At 40.0% G+C, this 19,474-nt stretch overlaps 1 protein-coding gene across 3 annotated transcripts in view; it reads right to left on the reverse strand.

Annotated features, from left to right (window-relative positions):
• Nucleotides 1-19,474, reverse strand: part of NLRC5 (NLR family CARD domain containing 5) — a 314,671-nt gene that overhangs the window by 107,340 nt on the left and 187,857 nt on the right. For all 3 annotated transcript variants that reach the window (XM_082270129.1, XM_082270130.1, XM_082270128.1), the window contains 5 exons: nucleotides 15,823-15,873; nucleotides 10,349-10,432; nucleotides 7,611-7,694; nucleotides 5,741-5,830; nucleotides 4,676-4,738 (listed from right to left, as the gene is read on the reverse strand). In XM_082270129.1, the coding sequence (XP_082126255.1) occupies nucleotides 4,676-4,738; nucleotides 5,741-5,830; nucleotides 7,611-7,694; nucleotides 10,349-10,432; nucleotides 15,823-15,873 (372 nt within the window). The remainder of the gene's footprint in view (nucleotides 1-4,675; nucleotides 4,739-5,740; nucleotides 5,831-7,610; nucleotides 7,695-10,348; nucleotides 10,433-15,822; nucleotides 15,874-19,474) is intronic.

The raw sequence follows: 19,474 nt of genomic DNA on the forward strand, positions 1-19,474 counted from the left end.
AGAACAACCATCTCTGCAGCACTCCACCAATCAGGCCTGTATGGTAGAGTGGTCAGATGGAAGTCACTCCTCAGTAAAAGGTACATGACAGCCCCTCTTGCATTTGCCAAAAGGCACCTGAAGGACTCTCAGACCATGAGAAACAAAATTTGGTCTGATAAAACAAAGATTAAACTCTTTGGCCTGGATGGCAAACGTCAGGTCTGGAGGAAACCAGACACCGCTCATCAACTGGCCAATACCATCCCTACAGTGAAGCATGGTGGAGGCAGCATAATGCTGTGGGGATGGTTTTCAGAGGCAGGAACTGGGAGACTAGTTAGGATTGAGAGAAAGGTGAATGCAGCAATGTACAGAGACATCCTTGATGTAAACCTGCTCCAGAGCGCTCTGAGCCTCAGACTGTGATTAACCTCCTTAGCGGTAATCCCGAGCGTGACTCGGGGTGGATTTTTCATTGCAGGAGTGGTAACCCCGAGTCACGCTCGGGGTGGATTGCAGAGAGCGCAGCGGTGTTCTCTTACCTTATCCTGGCGATCCAGCGATGATCTCTCATTGCTGTGACCGCCAGCCGAGAGTCCCGCCGCTCCTCCGTCGGTCTCCGTCGATCTGATCACTTCCTAGTTCTGTTCCCTGCAGCAGCAATGCTGCATGGGAGCGGAACTAGGGAGGGAAATTCAAAAAAAAAAAAAAACGTTACACAAAACACATTTTATATTATATATATATATATATATATATGCCTATATATATATATATATATATATATATATATATATATGCATATATATATATATATATATATATATATATATATATATATATATATATATGCATATATATATATGTATATGCATATATATATATATATATGTATATATATATATATATATATGCATGCATATATATATATATATATATATATATATACATATATATATATATATATATATATATATATATACACCGGTATATATATATATATATATATGCATATATATATATATATATATATATATATATATATATGTATGCATATATATATATATATATATATATATATATATATATATGCACACACACATATATCTATATATAATATATAATGCATGAATTATAATCTAATCAATAATATAATTTTATTATATATATTATATATTAAATAATAAAATAATATTATTGATTCGATTATAATTCACGTGTTTGTGTTTCAAATTTATCACATCTGGGATGTCTACTAGACTCTTGTTTTGGTCAGGTTTAAGTCAGTAATTACTAAGAATTGTAGGCCTATAATACATAACGCCAAATTTCCATGAAAAGAATTGTACCGCTTTTGGTATGTAATTCCTGACATAATCATACCGCCAGGGAGGTTAAGGTTCAACCTTCCAACAGGATAACGACCCTAAGCACACAGCCAAGATAATAAAGCAGTGGCTATGAGACAACTGATAATTGGGTACTTTGACGCAGTAGTGGGCTTGAGCACGATATGGCCATATGGTGGGACCAAACCCCCATTTTTATTTATGGACTCTCTTCAGATTTGGTAGTAATTTCTTTTGCATTTGCGCGCTATTCTTTTTTAATATACATGTCTTTTTGGTTCATAGCTGCAGCAGCTTTGGAAATACATGGGTATGCTCCCCCAAATTTTTTGCCTGTTTATTATGTATTCGGTCTGACCAGACTATCGAGGTTGAGCAGCCTTCCCCACCCCCCACATACACCTGTACTCAATCAGTGTCCACCATCAAGTGGATATGGGAGGAGTCCCCTGTAGTGCATTTGCACATTTTTCCCAGCAAGGAGTGTTATCTCCAAGGGTTAGAAAGGCTGGATTCATCTCTTTTTCATGGATAGTGTAGGACCCACTGATAATGGGGTACTTTGACGCAGTAGTGGGCTTGAGCACGATATGGCCATATGGTGGGACCAAACCCCCATTTTTATTTATGGACTCTCTTCAGATTTGGTAGTAATTTCTTTTGCATTTGCGCGCTATTCTTTTTTAATATATATGAGACAACTATCTGAATGTCCTCAAGTGGTCCAGTGAAAGCCTAGGCTTGAACCCGATTGAACATCTCTCTCAAGATCTGAAAATGGCTGTGTATCAATGCTCCTCAAACAACCTGATGGAGCTTGAGAGGTCTTGCAAAAAAGAATGAAAGAAACTGCCAAAAATAGGTGTGCCAAGCTTGTAGCATCATACTCAAAAAGACTTGAGGCTGTAATTGGTACCAAAGGTGCTTCACCAAAGTATTGAGCAAACGCTGTGAATACTTGTAAAAGCAAGAAGTGACCAGCGCTATGGAGTGTGCGGTGAAACGTGAATGGTTATCAGGTGTAAGCGGCCAACAACCAAACCCCAAGGGGTCAAGATATAGGTAAAGTGCAAGAAAGGTTGAAAACGGCGCTACCTTGTGTAATAAGTAAAAATTAAGGTGCAATCAAATGCAAACAACGCATAAATAAAGGGGTGAGACCCATAAAATATAATATAATACCATAAAAGAGGTAAAATATAAATACAATGTTTTAGGTAGATTCAAATGGAACCGATTAAATCTCCTAATATGTGGTAGGTTCAACCAAAAAGTGCTGAAGTGCAATAAATAAAATCAATTGACATAGACTGGTGGAATACTTATGTACATGAGATTTTTTTCATGTTTTATTTTGAATAAAATTGCAAAGATTTCAAACAAACTTCTTTCATGTTGTCATTATGGGGTATTGTTTGTAGAATTTTGAGGAAGATAATTAATTTAAACCATTTTGGAATGAGCCTGTAACATAACAAAATGTGGAAAAAGTGAAGCGCTGTGAATACTTTCCAAATGCACTGTATTTAGCGCCAACAGTTTACGCAGATGTTTACAATATAAAATAGAGACAATACATTTACAATACAATAAAATACAAGAGGATTAAGAAGGCCCTGCTCAGAAGAGCTTACAATCTGGGTGGGGCAGATGGTACAAAAGGTTGTAACTGTAGGGAATGAGCTGAAAGTTCTAAAAGATTAGTTAGAGGAGTGAAAGGATTCCCTGAAGAGATGAGTTTTCAGGGATCACCTGAAGGCATCTAGAGTAAGAGATAGCCGGACAAGTTGAGGTAGAGAATTCCAGTGGATGGGAGAGGCTCTGGAGAAATCCCGGAGACAAGGGAGCTTGAGAGTAGGAGGTCTTGAAAGAAGAGGAGAAGATGATGTGGGTGATATTTGGAGACAAGATTGGTGATGTAGCTCAGGGCAGATTTGTGAATAGCTTTGTATGTTGTGGTTAGTATTTTGAATTTTAAAGTGGGTTTAGGAACACTTTAGGTTAAATGTTTATTTAACAAATTCTAGGCATGTAAAAGCCTTCATAGTCCAGTTACACTTCCTCCAGCTTTCAACAGAAAGCCCGTACAGAGGTACGGGCAATAAAGCTGGAGGAGTTGTCTGCAAGAGCCTGACTCACCAGTCATCCACTGATGACAGGTCCAAGGGTTTGTAGGCTCATGTGAGAAAAAATATAAAATGCTAATTTTGTTAATTATATTTCCTAAAGGTGAACTTATCCTTTAACGTAGAATTCCAGCCAAAGTTTTTTTTGTGTGTGTTAGACTCAGTAAGGGTTAGAACCTCTGTCAGGTGTTAATTGGTGTCCCTGTCCCCATTGGGGATATTCACCTGTATTTCTTGTCCCAGAGACACTACAGGAAGTGAGTGTAAATCTCCCAAAAATGGAGGGGGGGGGGCATTCTTACCTTTGACATTTGTCACCAAGGAGCTCTATAAGAGGGACAAAGACAGCCTCCAGATCTTAACACACATTCTACCCCTTGTCCTTTGTAACCAAAATGAGACAAAAACTATGGAGTTCTGCTTTAAATGTTTATCTTATTTTATTGTACTTGATTTCAATAAAAATGAGACATACACTAGATGTCCCTGGCATTGGGGGAGATTTACTAAAACAAGAGCACTCAGAATTTGGTCCAACTGTGCATGGTAACCAATCAGCTTCCAACTTCCACTTGTTCATTTAAGCTTTGATAATAAAACTTTGAAGCTGATTGGTTTCTATACAGAGCTGCACCAGATTTAGCATGCTCACGTTTTAGTAAATCTCCTCCAGTGTGACAGCTCCATTCCTTTGCTCTTTTCTTACCTCAAGCTCTTTTCATTTGAAAGTATGTTGATTTGCTTTGTCCAGTAGGTAATGCTCATAATTCCTGAATTATTATTATTATACAGGATTTATATAGCACCAACAGTTTGCACAGCGCTTAGAATGACTACAATAGCTGCTCTGACTGTAGATATGAGTCATACAGAAGTCATTATTTGCTCCAGTACAATACAGGAGTTAATATAAAATGATCAGATCGTTAAAAAAAATATTTTCAATGTACCTGTAACTATGTTTATGCTAAATACTATTGCAAAATGTACGTGCACACATTCATATACAAAAATGTTCATTGGCAAAATCCAGAAAAACAACCGTCCCATCTATTCAGGTCTGCATGACATTGTTAGTTAAACTCAAATAATAGAAACAAATGCATGAAAATGCATTTACAATGTCTTATCGCCCTCCAGTGGATTTTGAGTGGTATAACAAGTAACATAAAGTCAAAAGCTGTAGGCTAGGACGTGTGTAGAACTGTATCCCCCTACCTGCAGGAGACCTTGTCAGCTATAGGCTGCCTCTGTAAATGTAAGTTGATATTATCAGCTGACCTGGAAAAGAGAAAGACATTAATGATAGAAAAGACAACAGACGTGAGAAAAGATCTAAGATAAGAAAGACCCTAGACATTAGCAGTGATAGATAGATACACATATATTGGAGAGGGATGGAAAAAGAGTATGAAGGGGAATAATGGAAAAATGAAATAAGCACATTGACAAAAAAGAAAAGTAAAGAGTTATCATAGTGAATCAATAGTTATAAAAGTTTATCTTTTTCTATGCAGACCATCACACAATTTTTATTGTAGATGGTGGCACCATTCCATGAGTCTGTACACAACTCTCTGTGTTTTATGCCACATACCATAGCTCCCAACTGTCCCTGATTTTGAGGGACTGTCCCTGATTTGGAACAAAGTCCCTCTTTCTTTCTCATTTGTCCCTCATTTTGGTCTCATGTATATAGTCGTATATACAATGCACTACTTATCTATCAAAAAGTGTTTCCCAATGCTAAACTTTTCATCCAACTTCTAAATTGCTGCATCTGTAAACTCCAAAAGCCAATATAAAGGAATAGTAGTGGTAAAAAAGCACTTGTGGGTTTAACCAATCATTTTTTTTTTTTGTACAATTCTCCTTTAAGGGGGGTGTGGCAGTGGATGTGTCCTATGCCTACATACTTTTGCTGGTAGGTGTCCCTCATTCCCATCTTAGAAGGTTGGGAGGTATGCACATACTGAAACCATAAACATATTTTATAAAACTGCATTTCTGGCTAAGCATCACCCTTCCCTCGTCCACCACTGGCAACATGTAGTTACAGGTTTTAGTGAATGAGAGATTAGGAGTATTTGTCATTAAGGTCTGGCTCTCCAGCCAGTATATTTTTCCCAGTGTCAGCCTGATGTGAAAAGCTGGAGGATCACTGCCTACCTTCCTCAGGGGTAAGATAAAGAAAAGAAAAAAAATCCACCCACTGAAAATCCCCAGTGACAAAATATATATTTTAAAAAGAACACATAATTGTTAATATATTTTCATTCTTACCTTATATCGACTTCGGTAATCCGGCGACAGAGGTTGATGGATTTAGCCAATAAGGAAACACACCTGGGTGATAGGTCACTGTTACTGATGCTAGAGAGGAGACCAATAAAATTAGGTCAATACCAGGAATGGAGAGGAGGGGAAGAGTGAGAAGAGGAGATGAAAGGGTAGAGGAAGGGAAGATAGGGGAGGGGAGGAGAAGAGCAGGAAGGAGAGGAGAGGCGAGAGGAGGCAAGGGAATGAGAAGAGAGGAGGGGAGAGTAATGACAGGAGAGAAATCAGGGACAGAAAGATGGGAAGGAGAGGAAAGAAAGAGGAGAGGGAGGAAAGGGAAGAAGGGAAAAGAACTGAGGAGAAGAGGAGAGGAGATTATATTGTGAAGAAGGAGGGAGAGAAGGTAGGGTGAAGAAGGAGAGGATGGGAAATGAGAAGAGAAGAACAGAGAAGAGGAGATGAGAGGAGAGGGAAAAGCCCACTGGGGCTCCTGGGCTCTTCTTGGGCATAAGAATACTCGCTGGATTTGTGAGCCTATAATCCCCATATTTGACCTCTGCATTCAGTGGATATGTACAATTGGCCTTACTGAATACTAAATAATTACAGGGCTTCTGGTATGTTCCCAGTCAATGGGATTTGATTTGATATGCCCCCTGACAAAGGAACTTGGATTTATTTTATGATGAATGAGGATGAACATTTGAGCTGTTTTGATTGAGTACAAATATTAATTTATGATCAGGGCCTGTCATCCTCTGCTGTACGCAGCCTTTTCTCTGTGGGAACACTAAATAGATGTACCAGCGAGGTATTTTACACACTACATTTCCTGTTGGGCTCTCATATTTGCTCGAATGCCCGCATGGGAGGTTTTATGAGTGTAGGGGCTACGACTCTAAGATAATTGTTACTGTGTTCTCATGCATCCTGATGAAGCGACTTTGGTGAAACACGTTGACATGAGGCCCTGTTACACAACCTATGAAATATTGTCAACAATAATTGTTGTATATAATATATATATATGGTTTATTCCACATTGAGAACAAATGAAACCATTGGTTTTTAACTGACATACGTATGTATGCTTTTCTTTTTTTAATATGATGTACAATACATTTTCATAATTTTTATATATATGATTTGTACTCTGTATGTCTGGCCTATATAGTCAGATTTTCTTTTTTTATCCTCTTTCTAATTTATTATTATTATTATTATACAAAATTTATATAGCACCAACAGTTTGCGCAGCACTTTACAATATGAGAGAAGACAATACAGTTACAATACAATCCAATACAGGAGGAAGTGGACGGCCCTGCTCGTTAGAGCTTACAATATAGAAGGGAGGGTCAAGTGAAATAAAAGGCAATAACCGTGGGGGATGAGCTGATGGAGAAATAGAAGTATAGTTGTTAGGTGTGGGTAGGATAGGCTTCTTTGAAGAGGAGGGTTTTCAGGGATCGTCTACAAGTTAATAGAGTAGGAGATAATCAGACAAATTGGGGTAAAGAGTTCTATAGGATTGGAGAGGCTCTGGAAAATTTCTGGAGGCGAGTATGAGAGGAGCTGACGAGGGCTGGAGAGTTTTGGGAGGAACAAAGAGAGGAATCTATACACATGGATGACGGCCATGAGTGTAACCCATAAATATAATTATCAGGAGAGGGAAAGGGGGGAGAGGGGAGGCGATAGAAGAGAAAGGAAGAGGGTGGAAGGAGAATAGAGAAAAGGGAAGGATAAGGAAGGAAAGGATCAGAAAGGAAATGATGGAAAGGGAAAGGAAGGGATATGGATAGGAAAAGGGAAATGAACAAAGAATCAAAAATAAAATAAGACTATCAATGTATCTACATTGTAATTATCTTACTTGAGGAGAGTCAGATTGGGAAGCTGCGGTAAATATTCCAGCAAGTTTGATATCATTGTGTAGCTCAGTGCATTCATAGACAGACTGTAGAAAGAAATAATATTGCTAATCAATAACTGGTCGATTTTTAGGTTAGGATTAAAAAAAAATCTTTATGTAAAGCATAAAGTGTGTAATCGGGTTGCTCTTAAGACAAAAGTTCATGAAGTTACCTAACTATCACAACTCCAAGAAAGGAGCCTAAAATTACAGGTTTGGGTGCATGTGCACCCTATAAGGAAACTATAATTCTTCGAGGTACTGTATTTAATTAAATTGCCTTTTTAAACTTTATAATTGTTTAAAGTGATGTGGGTGCACCAAAGCCACTGGTATCACTGAGCATTATGAGTTTTCTACACAGACAGCATTGCAATAGCTGTTTCATTTTAAGTCTTTTCAAACCAAGACTCAGTAAGTTGTATAGAGGAGTCATTCCTCTACTCATTCAGCTATTTGTGTAATCTGAGCTTCAGCAATTGAGCCCTGTAAACAAAATCTTTTTTTTTTTTTTTTTAAACAAAGAAGTTAAGGTTAGCCTGGTTACACGTAAAAAAGTCTAGTATTCATCCTTTTGGCTGGAAAATGTAAAAATGAAACAATAGTTGGCCGTATTTCTTTTTTAATGGGCTCCGAAAAATGCAACAATATGTTTATAGATTTGGGGTTTAGTCCCTAATGCAAATACAATATATACAAAACACCATACATTCCCTTGAAGAAGCAACCATGGAAAAAAGTGTTTAAATGGTCAGTTCATCCAAAACGAACGTTTCTGTTTTCAGTCGATGCTGGAGACTTAAACCACCTGACAGTTTCTTATCCAAATGTATATCCATGAGTTATTGTTAGTGATATTTCTGTTCTAGACTTTCTGGCTCCGTACACCTTCTGTGCACATTAGGAAGGGTCCCCACTGCCTGTTCGAATGTACAGTATATTTATTTTATATTATTGATAATATGATAAGAAGGAGAAATACCCAAACTGGAAATTCCCATGTGGATGTAAACAAAGTAAGAAATTACAGAAGGGAAATTTCACTTGGAGTATCCATATCATATAAGAAGTCAGGTGCTAATACAGTCAATTGAGCTTCACTTATAACTAAATTGTCTTTTTTAACCACTTGCAGACCGCCGCAAGTACATATACGGCGGCAGTCAGCCCCTCCTGGGCAAGTGACGTACCGGTACGTCACTTGCCCGCGAGCCAATAGGGGGCGAGCGCGCGCCGCCGGAGGCGTGCTCCCGCCCCCGCTCGTTCACTTGGATCCTCGCGCGAGTGACTGGCGGCCAGGCCCGTTGCTACAAGGCAGGCAAACCAAGCAATTGCTTGGGGCCCCGAGCTGGCCTGGGGCCCCAAGACAACGACTGGTTAAGAATAAATGCAACGACACTGTGTGAGGCTGTGAGCGCCCCTTTGATCGTCAATGCAGTAAAGTGCAATGACACTGTTATCGGGATCTCCCTCAAGGGGGCCCCTCTCTCCCTCAACAGGTTTGTAAAAAGTCTGATAAGATCTGCAGACACAAGAGAGATCCCTGGCCTACCAGCTAGACTTTATGCAGAGTATGGACCAGCCCATGGACAGTGCAGACTGACAGCTCCTACTGTATACAGATAGCAGGGCTCTAAATGCAATTAAAATTCCTGCAGCCGGTGTGGATGAGTGAGGAGCAGATAGCATCAGGGTGAGTAGCTGCTAGGACCCTCTGCTTCTACATCTGCCGAGTGCCGACAGGTCTGAAAACTTCTTTCTTTTTTTTTTTCTATCTCCCTTCTAATCTTAGTCTTCCTATGTCTCTTTTTGTTTATCTGTCCCCCTCCTCTCTCTCTCTCTCTCCTTTCTTTCTTTCTTTATTATATCTATCTATCTATCTATCTATCTATCTATCTATCTATCTATCTATCTATCTATCTATCTATATCATATATGTAAATATATATATATATATATATATATATATATATATATATATATATAGATAGACCTGTTTCTTGCCCTCATGAGGAAGCCGGCTATGGATCATGCGCAACACGTAGAGGTCAAACAACAAGTTATTTTATTATGAGGGGACCTATCGCATTGTGTGTGGATTGTATGATAAACTGTAATATTTATGATTAGTTCTATGTTCAGCAGAGAGGAATAATCTGTGGAGTTTATTTTCTGTATGAGTTTTTATGCCTTTTCAAAAATGCTATATATACATTTTCTTTAATACTGTACCAATAAAAATTCTAAAGTGGTATGTATTCCCCCATATTTTAACTGTGTTCCAAGTCATGATTTTTCTGGGGCACCTTAAAAGTCCAAATTATTAACAATTTTTGTGAATTTGACTTACTGGTGGGATGTGGTACCCTCCCTTTTCTTTGAAATGCCTGGTGGTTTCCTAAGCCCTGTTTTAGTTGAGGGCTTTATTGAATTTCACCAATTATGCAACATTAGCAATGGTCTCACCAGAGAGGAAGTGTGCGGAAATCTGCAACAGGGACACAGACCACAAAAAAACACTGCCAGGGGCTCTAGACTTTACTACTCCGATAAAAAGAAATGCATTCTATCTGTGTTTGAGATGTATGTAATCTCAGCTATTTGAGCTCTCTTTAGTAGCACATTTTTTGAGGTTTCACGTTAGTAACTCTGTCGCAGCATATATAAAATGAGATTGCAAAAAGGAACCTTCCTCTTACTTTATTCGTGTGAGATCAGGGCATTGTATCAGAAGTCGTAAGATCCTCTGCAGTTTTGAGGAAGTCATGCGGTACTCTGTAAGACTGTAGTGAAATGAAATGCAAAGGCAGAAAAAAACATCAATACAAACTAAAGTATAATACTCGTCGTCAATTCATCCTGCTGTATCCTGTCTGCAATCACAATCATTTATATAGGAAAATAGGACAACACCAGCAATTGCGCATTACAGCCCACATTCAACAACAAACAGTGCATATTTCACTTGTATAACCCATGCTATATGAAATAACAATTCATAAAAGCAAACAACATTTTTAAAATTATTTTATATATTTTTGTCTTAAATTCTGTTTAATTTATAATCAGCTCAGTCAATCCGTAGACTGGTAATTGTATCCAGTAAAGAATGTGCAAGAGCCCACCTTAGCCACCTTTAATTTGAGTTCTATAGAATCCATTTTATCCGAAATTAACAAGCCCTTCACAGTGCCTCTGGGTGAAGGTGCAGCCTCTTTTCACAAGGTTCTTTTCTGCACATCTTCCCTCTCTTAGAACTACAGAACACATTATTGGGGGCTCACACTAAAAGCCATTTAGAAAGTAAGGATACTGGGCTTTATAAAATTTAGCAGGGACATCCAGATGCATAAGACAAATACTAGTTTGAACCTTAGAGCCAACCATCAATCAACTATAAAGAGAGTCATTGGCCGCCAGGGTCCTAGCAACCTATAAAAATTGTGGGGGGGGGGGGGGGGAGTGGGGAGCAAAATCCTCACTCCCAACACAAATTACTCCAAAATGTGATTTTTCTTATTTACTGCCAGTTTCTTATTTTTAAAATGGTGGTATTTTTTATGAATTTATTTTCTACATAATAAAAAGGTATTGCTAATAAGAGCTAGATAAATTTGCACACATCAGTAATAGAATTAGAACTGCTGCACTGGTTTTTTAAATTTAGTGCCAGAAAAGTGTTGCAAATGCTAAACTGAACCACTGATTTACAACATAAATACAGAACATTTTATAGAGCAATTTAGTCGAAATGTATACAGCTTTTTTCAGGATTGTTGGCCATCTTTAGCACAGTGTAGCGAAACCATGGCTTTTATAGAGTAGGTTTGGGCCCGTTTAGGATCCGTTTTAAAAGACTCCTCTTGCTCAGCGGGGATCGCTCTGTTTATCCCCACTGAGCATGAGGATGACAAGTCCATCTTTGCTCACTGTACAGGGATAGGGCCTGTCAGAGTCCCGCTCTCCTCTATGGACACATGTCGGCTGACATCCGCCTCCCCATAGAGGAAGAATGGGTGTCCCGATCAGGTCCACCTGAAAAACAGACAGGCGGACCTGATCGGTCCGATCGTGTGAAAGGGGCCTAAGACTTATTTTAGAATATTGTGTCTAGTTCTGTAAATCTCACTTACAAGACAATACTAAAGTGGTTCTAAAGGCAGACAGTTTTTTACATTATTGCATTCTATGTATTAAAGCTGAACTTTTCCTATAACAACTTAATAAAAAATGATCCTTAGCAAGCACCATACATTCCACAATAATAATTGTGCTACCAAAATTATTATGTGCTGTAAATTGCCTCCATATTTGCTTCAGTTTCTTCTTACTGGAGGCTGCCATTTTTCTGAACTCCAGAGCCCCTGAACAGCAGTAAATATTTAGGCTGTCAGCAGATTGGTCTCTAGCCGCTTCCCGACCGCCCCATCACATTTACTGCTACAGGATGGCCGCTCTGTGTAGAATCACGTATACAGTATATATATGTGGTTCTGCACAATCTGGTTTTGGGCGTGCGCGTGCGACGCCGGTAGCTCGCTTCCCCTGTGATTTTACACAGCGGAAACTGATCAGAGGGTCCCGATGGTCCGATCTCTGCCGGCACACACAGATTATTCTGTGTACTGACAGAATGTAAACGAGGCAGACTGTCATTCTGTGAGTAAGGAAGACATGGATACTATGAAGCAGAAACACAGATCCATGTCTTCCACTAGGAAAAGCACCCCCCCCCCCCACTACACTGAAACAATAGCTAGGCACACAGTTAACCCTTTGATCGCCCCTGATGTTAACCCCTTCCTTGCCAGTTTGATTAGTACAGTGACAATGCATATTTTTAGCACTGATCACTGTATTAGTGTCACTGGTCCCCAAAAAAGTGTCAAAAGTGTTAATTAGGTGTCCAATTTGTCCGCCGGAATATAGCAGTCCTCCTATAAGTCGCTGATCACTGCCATTACTAGTAAAAAAAGTCCTCCTATAAGTCGCTGATCACCGCCATTACTAGTAAAAAAAAAAAAATTAAAAACAATAAATAAAAATATTCCATAGTTTGTAGACTATGCAACCTTTGCGCAAACCAATCAATATACACTTATTGGGATTTTTTTTTTTTTTTTTTTAATAAAAATATGTAGCAGAATGCATATTGGCCTAAACTGATAAAGAAGTTTGATCTTTTGCATTTTTTTTTATGGATGTGCTTTAGAGCAGAAAGTAAAAAACATTGTTTTTTTTTTTTTTTTTCAAAATTGTTGGTCGTTCTTTTTTTATAGTGCAAACAATAAAAAATGCAGAGGTGATCAAATACCACCAAAAAAAGCTCTATTTGTGGGGGAAAAAAGGACATACATTTTATTTGGGTACAGTTTCGGATGATCGCACAATTGTCATTTAAAGTAACTCAGTGCTGTAACGCAAAAAATGGCCTGGTCATAAAGGGGTGTAAACCTTCCAGAGGTCAAGCGGTTAGTAGCTCTGATTTTCAGCACAGGGCCAAAAAATTAGCATGTGCAGAGCAGGGTGAGACAGTGTATTAATGAATTTTGAACAGTATAGGCACTTTTTTTTTCTTATGTTTAACATAGCTATACCTGCAAAAAGTGCCAGCCTGAAGTGATTCAGCAGTACTTTTTTTTCTGACTAAAGTTCAACTTTAAAGTAAAAAACCTTCTGCGTGTAGCTACCCCCTCCAACACCCCTTATACTTACCTGCGCTCGATCTCAATCAAACAATGTGCACGTGAGCAGTGTCTCTCCCGGCTCCCTCCCTCCTCATTGACTCAGAGACAGCAGCGAGAGCCATTGGTGCCAATCAAAGCCAGTGGGGAGGGAGCAGGGGACAGGCCCAGTCAGTGGACACACAGAGCCAGCTTGGGAGAAAGCCCCTACGAGTGCCCCCATAGCAAGGGGCTTGCTATGGGGGCACTCAGCTTGGTGGGGAGGGGACCCAGGAGCACTGGCGGGGAACCCCAGAAGAGAAGGATTAAGGCTGCTATGTGCAAAACCATTGCACAGAGCGGGTAAATATAACATGATTGTAATTTTAAAAAAATAAGATTAAAACCTTTACAATCACCAGACAGCCAAAAATATAGTAAAATCTCTGGGGATAAATCCTATCGGGAGAGACTTTAGAAACTTTAAGTTTGTTTGGCTGTATGTCTCCTGTGGATCACAGGAATGCAGATCGTTCTGCACTCCTGTAATCCGTTTTCAGCAGACAGCGGCCTGAAGCCTGCTGTCAGCTGATGTCACAGAGCCAGTACAGGCTCGGGAAGGATCGCGACTATATGGTCAGGATACGCCCACATGCCCGGATCGGCACCTAGCTCAGCCTCTCAGGAGCCACTGAGAGCCTGAGCCGGCTACTCCCACCCCCTCCACAGCTCAGCACTCCAGTGAGCTATGGGGGGGCCAGAACAGAGAGCCGGTGACTGACAGTCACCAGCTCTCTGCTCAGGGAGCTCTGAGGAACGAGCTATCAGCGGTGTTTAATCGCTCGGTTCTTAGTGTTTGAGCCAGTGGGGGACAGATGCAGCACTGCGCCGATGCTGCATCCACCTAGATAAGTATGATTCAACAAAAAAAAAATCCAATACATTTCTTTTATTATGTAGTCTTGAGGAAAAAAAAAATTAAACCTCTAAATACATTAGGGTGTGACTAAGATTTAGAGGGCAGAATTTTCAATACAAAGCTAAGATCAAGGACAAAATCTCAAACTAGCTGGAGGAAAGTATAAAACTAATCTTAAAAAGTATTATTTTACTGAAAGAGTAGTTGATGCTTGGAGAAAACTTCCAGCAGAGGTATTGAGTCGGTCAACAGTAAGTGGATTCAAACATGCTTGGGACAAACATTGATCTATACTCAAAAGTAAAAAAAAAAAAATAGATGAATTAAAAGTATACAAAATAAAAAACCGGGGCAGCTTCGATGGACCACTTGGTCTTTTTTCTACTGTAACCCTTCTATGTTTCTTATTTTGCATATGCTATGGTGAGGTTGGCCCACTATTCTATCATGGGTAATAAATCACTTATTCTTTGGATTATTAATGACAATGAGACATGTTCTGTTCTCCTGTTCTAGGAAAGCTGTACTGTGCTTCACACTGGTTTTATAAAGAGCTTCTTGGTTCCCTTCAGCCCACCTTACCATAACCTGTCTGGTTAGCATTGGTATCCGCAAATGCCCCCCCCCCCCCCCCAGAATCTCAAATTCCCCTTTAAAGTGGCTGTTAAGCCACTTTATACCATCCTGTCTGGTCTGTTTAATAATCCTGTGTGCCCCTGCGTCTTTGTTTTTAAAAAATAAGCCGTTCTTTACCAGTTTTTACAGCGCAGAGCGCCGCTCATGTGACCTGTCGGCTCTCTCCTTGCTGATGTCAGTCGGGAGGGGAGTGGGAGAGGATGAGAGAGCCGGCGGGTCACGTGAGCGGTGATTGGCACTCTGAAAACTTGCAAAGAAAGGCTTATTTATATAAAACACAGGGGCACACAGGATTATTAAACAGACTGTAGACAGGATATGAAACTTTAAATTAAACTACAGCAGCAGGAGGGGAGGGGAGGGGACAGGCACTGACACAGGAGCAGCCTGGCAGGGAGGGGGGAGAGAGGACAGAGGAGGACAGGTGAGCTGCGGATGATGGAGAAATGTAAACTGACCATGGTGTCAGGGCTCCTATGGTATACTGTGGTCAGTTTACAAAGGGGAGGATATAGCCAGGCAGGATCAGCCAGGTATTTTAGGTGATAGAAGGGGCCAAATTACACATCACAAGCACTGTGCTGTATAACATACTTCAAGGAAACAGGATCAATTTTTATTTTTTTTAGGTTAACAAATGCTTTAAAAATAAATGCTGCCATTTGCCCTTTAAAAATAAATACTCAAAATAGGTATGATGGCTAAGCCCCTCCCCTTCATGACATTGTTGAAAAGGGGCGGAGCATGGGTGACCTTAAAATTATGCCCCCCCCGACAAAAAATTCTGTGGACGCCCATGGTGGTTAGCATTCCTTAATACAATTGTAGGCAAAATAATGTATGGTTCTACTGTCATGAACCTTACCGTTACACATGCTCTTAAATAGAAGCAGAGAAAACTGCATTAGTGGTTTCTACAAATGTCTTGCTAACTATTTGTACTCAATATATTTACCTGAATGATTTTAAAGGTCTATTTTCACCTTGAGACAGAAAAGACTCTTCCCTGCAAAATACACAAAGCACAATTAAACAATTCCTCTTCTGCACTTCTGCATATTTACAAAGACACCCAATGGCACTCTAAATCTTTATAGAATTTTGTTTCTTTTTAAGTAGGCTACCCATCTTGTACAGTGTCAGAGGAAAAATACTGCCTCCTCTCATGCAGTAACAGCAGCCAGAGGCTGAGCAGTGGCTTTTTAGGCTGTGGTAATGTGGGCTCATCTAGGCTTAGGCTTATGACACCAGTTGTAAAGTTCTAATGACCAATATACCAATGGTGTCATGGCCTGCTCTGTACAGTTTAACCACATCAGACCAGGACTGTGTGGACTGCTTAAAGATTCAGGTCTGAATTGTGATCCACCTTTGCTGGCATATAAATCAACTCTTAGGCTGGCCATACGCAATTTGAATCTCACCCTGTTCAGCAGGAACCGACCAAGATTCAAACCATTAGTGGGCAGGCTGAATTTACCAATAATTTGGGTACAACCTGCCTGCCGGATTCAATAATCACTTTCTTCTCCGTCCCCCACCCCCCGTGAAAGGACAATTGCTGATTTCCCTATCAACACTGTCTGTGTTGATGGGGGAATCATGCACATTTTTTTCCCTGCAACCTGTGGTTGCAGGAAATAAATTTGCAGAGAGTATGGCCAGTTTTAACCTCCGTAACTTACATAACCTGGGAAGAACAGCCTGTTGGTCAAATAATGGTGTTGGAACCTCAAGCTAATGATCTGTGAAAATGTATTGCTTACATTTTGGGCACCAGGGATTTCCATAATCTACTTGAGTAGTGAAGGCTATATTTGAATCTGGATTTACAAAGATGTGCAGTTAGATTCAGACTCAGGTAAGGATTTGTAATCTGAAATTATGTAATTGTACTTGTCGGTTTCGGCATAGAAATGTTCAGCTGCAGGTTAGGAGAAACTAACACATTTTGGTAAGCCCTGACGAAGGGGAGATGTTTGATCCCTGAAGCATCCAACTTATATCTGTGTAGCACCCTCCTAGATAGTTGCTAGTTAAGGAGTGTATTTGCTCTGCCTGCTTATCAGGGGAGTGGCGGGTAAAACCTAGTTGCTCTTCTGCTTATCAGGGAGCTGGATTTCTAGCCAGGCCTGTTGCATGTGTCCAGGGTGTGATTCATCTGGGCTGTGGGAGTGTCCCCACTGTATCCAATAGGGAGGCATGTTGGACAGTGGAGGAAACCCAGCCAGTGACACACAGGCTTTTGTGGCTGTCCCAGTGGGTTGGCACAGACAGTGGTGCATCCTGGGGTAGGCTATAAAAGCCAAGGGCACATGTGGCAGGGTATCTTTGGGCGGGAAGCCAGGTCCCGGAAGGAGGGTTTGCTGTGGATGGTGGCCACAGGCAGTCAGCCTTGTGAACCAGGAGTGTGGTGCTGAATCCAGAGGTCCAGGAGAGCTGACTGGTGGAGTAGACGGCAGGGCAAATCTGGAAAAACAGTGTCCGTGAGTACAGGGAAACTTGCCAAGGGGTCTGCCCAGGACGGGGACCACTCCAGAGGATAGAGTCAGTGGATGGGTGTTAGCACACACAGGCAGCGAAAGTAAAGGGGGTGCCAAGTTAGAACCCTGAGGAGAATAACTAAAGCAGGAACCTTTTAAACTATCTTCACTTCAGTGGCAAGGTGAAGAAGCGGCCTTGCCGCACACTACAGCTAGTTGTCCTCAAGATTGTGCATAGTTCATAGTTGGAGTATCCCACTCATCCCTTCTCCTATCCCCGTTCTAAATAAAAACACAAAAACCAACATCCCCTGGATTGATTATTGAATGAGCCAAGGACTTTCAATGCAGTTTGTCTGCTATCAGTTGCTAAGGGTAACTCGGGGGAATCCAGAAAGTGTAATTCTCAGCAGTCCTCTAGGGGGCAGTGCTACATCTGGAATAAAACTCCATTTGGACTCATACTTTTCAGTATGGTGCTTCAATTTTCAGATTCAAATATGAGAACAGTCTATTGGGCAGACACAGATGTAGCTTACATAGCCTAGGACAGTGCTTATTTTGACTTGAACTGACCTATTGTATTTAGCCAAAGCCATAATTCTCCATAATAAGCAAGTAAAGTTTCTATCCAGATCCTATTACTATCACTCCATATGTCTCTTACAGGCAAAGTTACTTCTAAAACTGTGTTTATTTAAAAACAGAGTGATGAAGATGAAGAATAGGGATGAAACACCAGCTTTGGGGTGTACTGAAATCTTGATTTAACTGATCTAGCATTAATATTTCAGTTCAACAACTTTACCTGTGACTACTAAACCAAGGGAAGCTACTAGTTGATAACATATGGTGGGGGGGTTTATCAACATCTTATTAATGGTGCCTCCAGACAACACCTAATATACAGTGTATTGCGAACCAATAAGGCTCATTTTCAAGGGGCAGGGCTTGGACCCGTGATGTCATCAAGCACGGAGCGTCTCATATTCCTTTGGACTGGGTATGGCCTACAAACCCAGCGAGTTTCACACTCCAAGCGCATCCACAAGGTTTTTTACCTCTGAGGATGCGCTAGAGCATGAAACTTGCTTGGTGGAGCTAAAGAGTGCTGAAGTCATGGCTTTGCATATGGCAGCCATCTTTGTGAGTTTTCGATACTTGCTTTTTATATTGGTTTGTTTGGAGGTTTTTAAAATAAATACTACACTATATGAGCATTTATGGCTCTAGTGGTGAGCATTTTTTTTAGACAGCTGCACTACATATCTGCTGGCCCTGGAAAGTGACAGCCTTACCAATACCAGCATCAGACGGTTACTATCCTTAAAGGGACTGCTCCTAAGAATAAGATGCTGTAATCCATCCTTCTTGGGAAATTTGTCTAAATGCCTATTTGCTGCCTATAATTTAAGCAGCCACATCTTTTGGTGAGTGTGTTGTGTTGGACGTTGTTATCACTGTGGAGAAGTGCAAAAGTGGACTAGGACTATCGAATAATATTTTTTGAATTTCAAATTTACGTTTATTTATTAATTTATTTTTTTCACGGACTGATCACGCGATATATAGATGAACTGAATTATATATTACTTACTCACTAATGCTTCCTGTTATTTAAAGGAACAGATATAATTTATTTGTTTTCCTTTTCAATTGCACATATACCATTTACACATTATTGTCCCATGTCATTTAAAAGGACAGTAACCATTTTTTCACTTGGATTCTTCATTTGATATATTCATGTTTTGTGAAATATTTTTTGTTGATTTTTTTGTTGTGTTTGAGCGCAACACTGTTTTTACTATTAAACTGTAGACTATGTACACTTTTTGTTTTGATGCACCTGGGATGTATAAGGTGCTTTAAACTGAATGTTCCGTTTAACTTTCACTTTCTCAAGTCTGTACAAAAGACAAAAAACAGTAAATGTAGGGATTTAAAAAGCATGTAAAACATCAGTTTGAGATGCTTCTGATACAATTTAAAATCAATTACATTTTAAATGTCATTGACCTCCTTCTGACCTGCATTTGGCACGCTCTGATATGCGCCAAGTGGGTTTGCCACTCTCAATAATTGTATGGGAATGCAAAAGTTGTTTGAAGTGAACCCACTGTC

This window comes from Pelophylax lessonae, assembly GCF_965119305.1.
Source record: "Pelophylax lessonae genome assembly, chromosome: 10".
Lineage (NCBI taxonomy): Eukaryota > Metazoa > Chordata > Amphibia > Anura > Ranidae > Pelophylax > Pelophylax lessonae.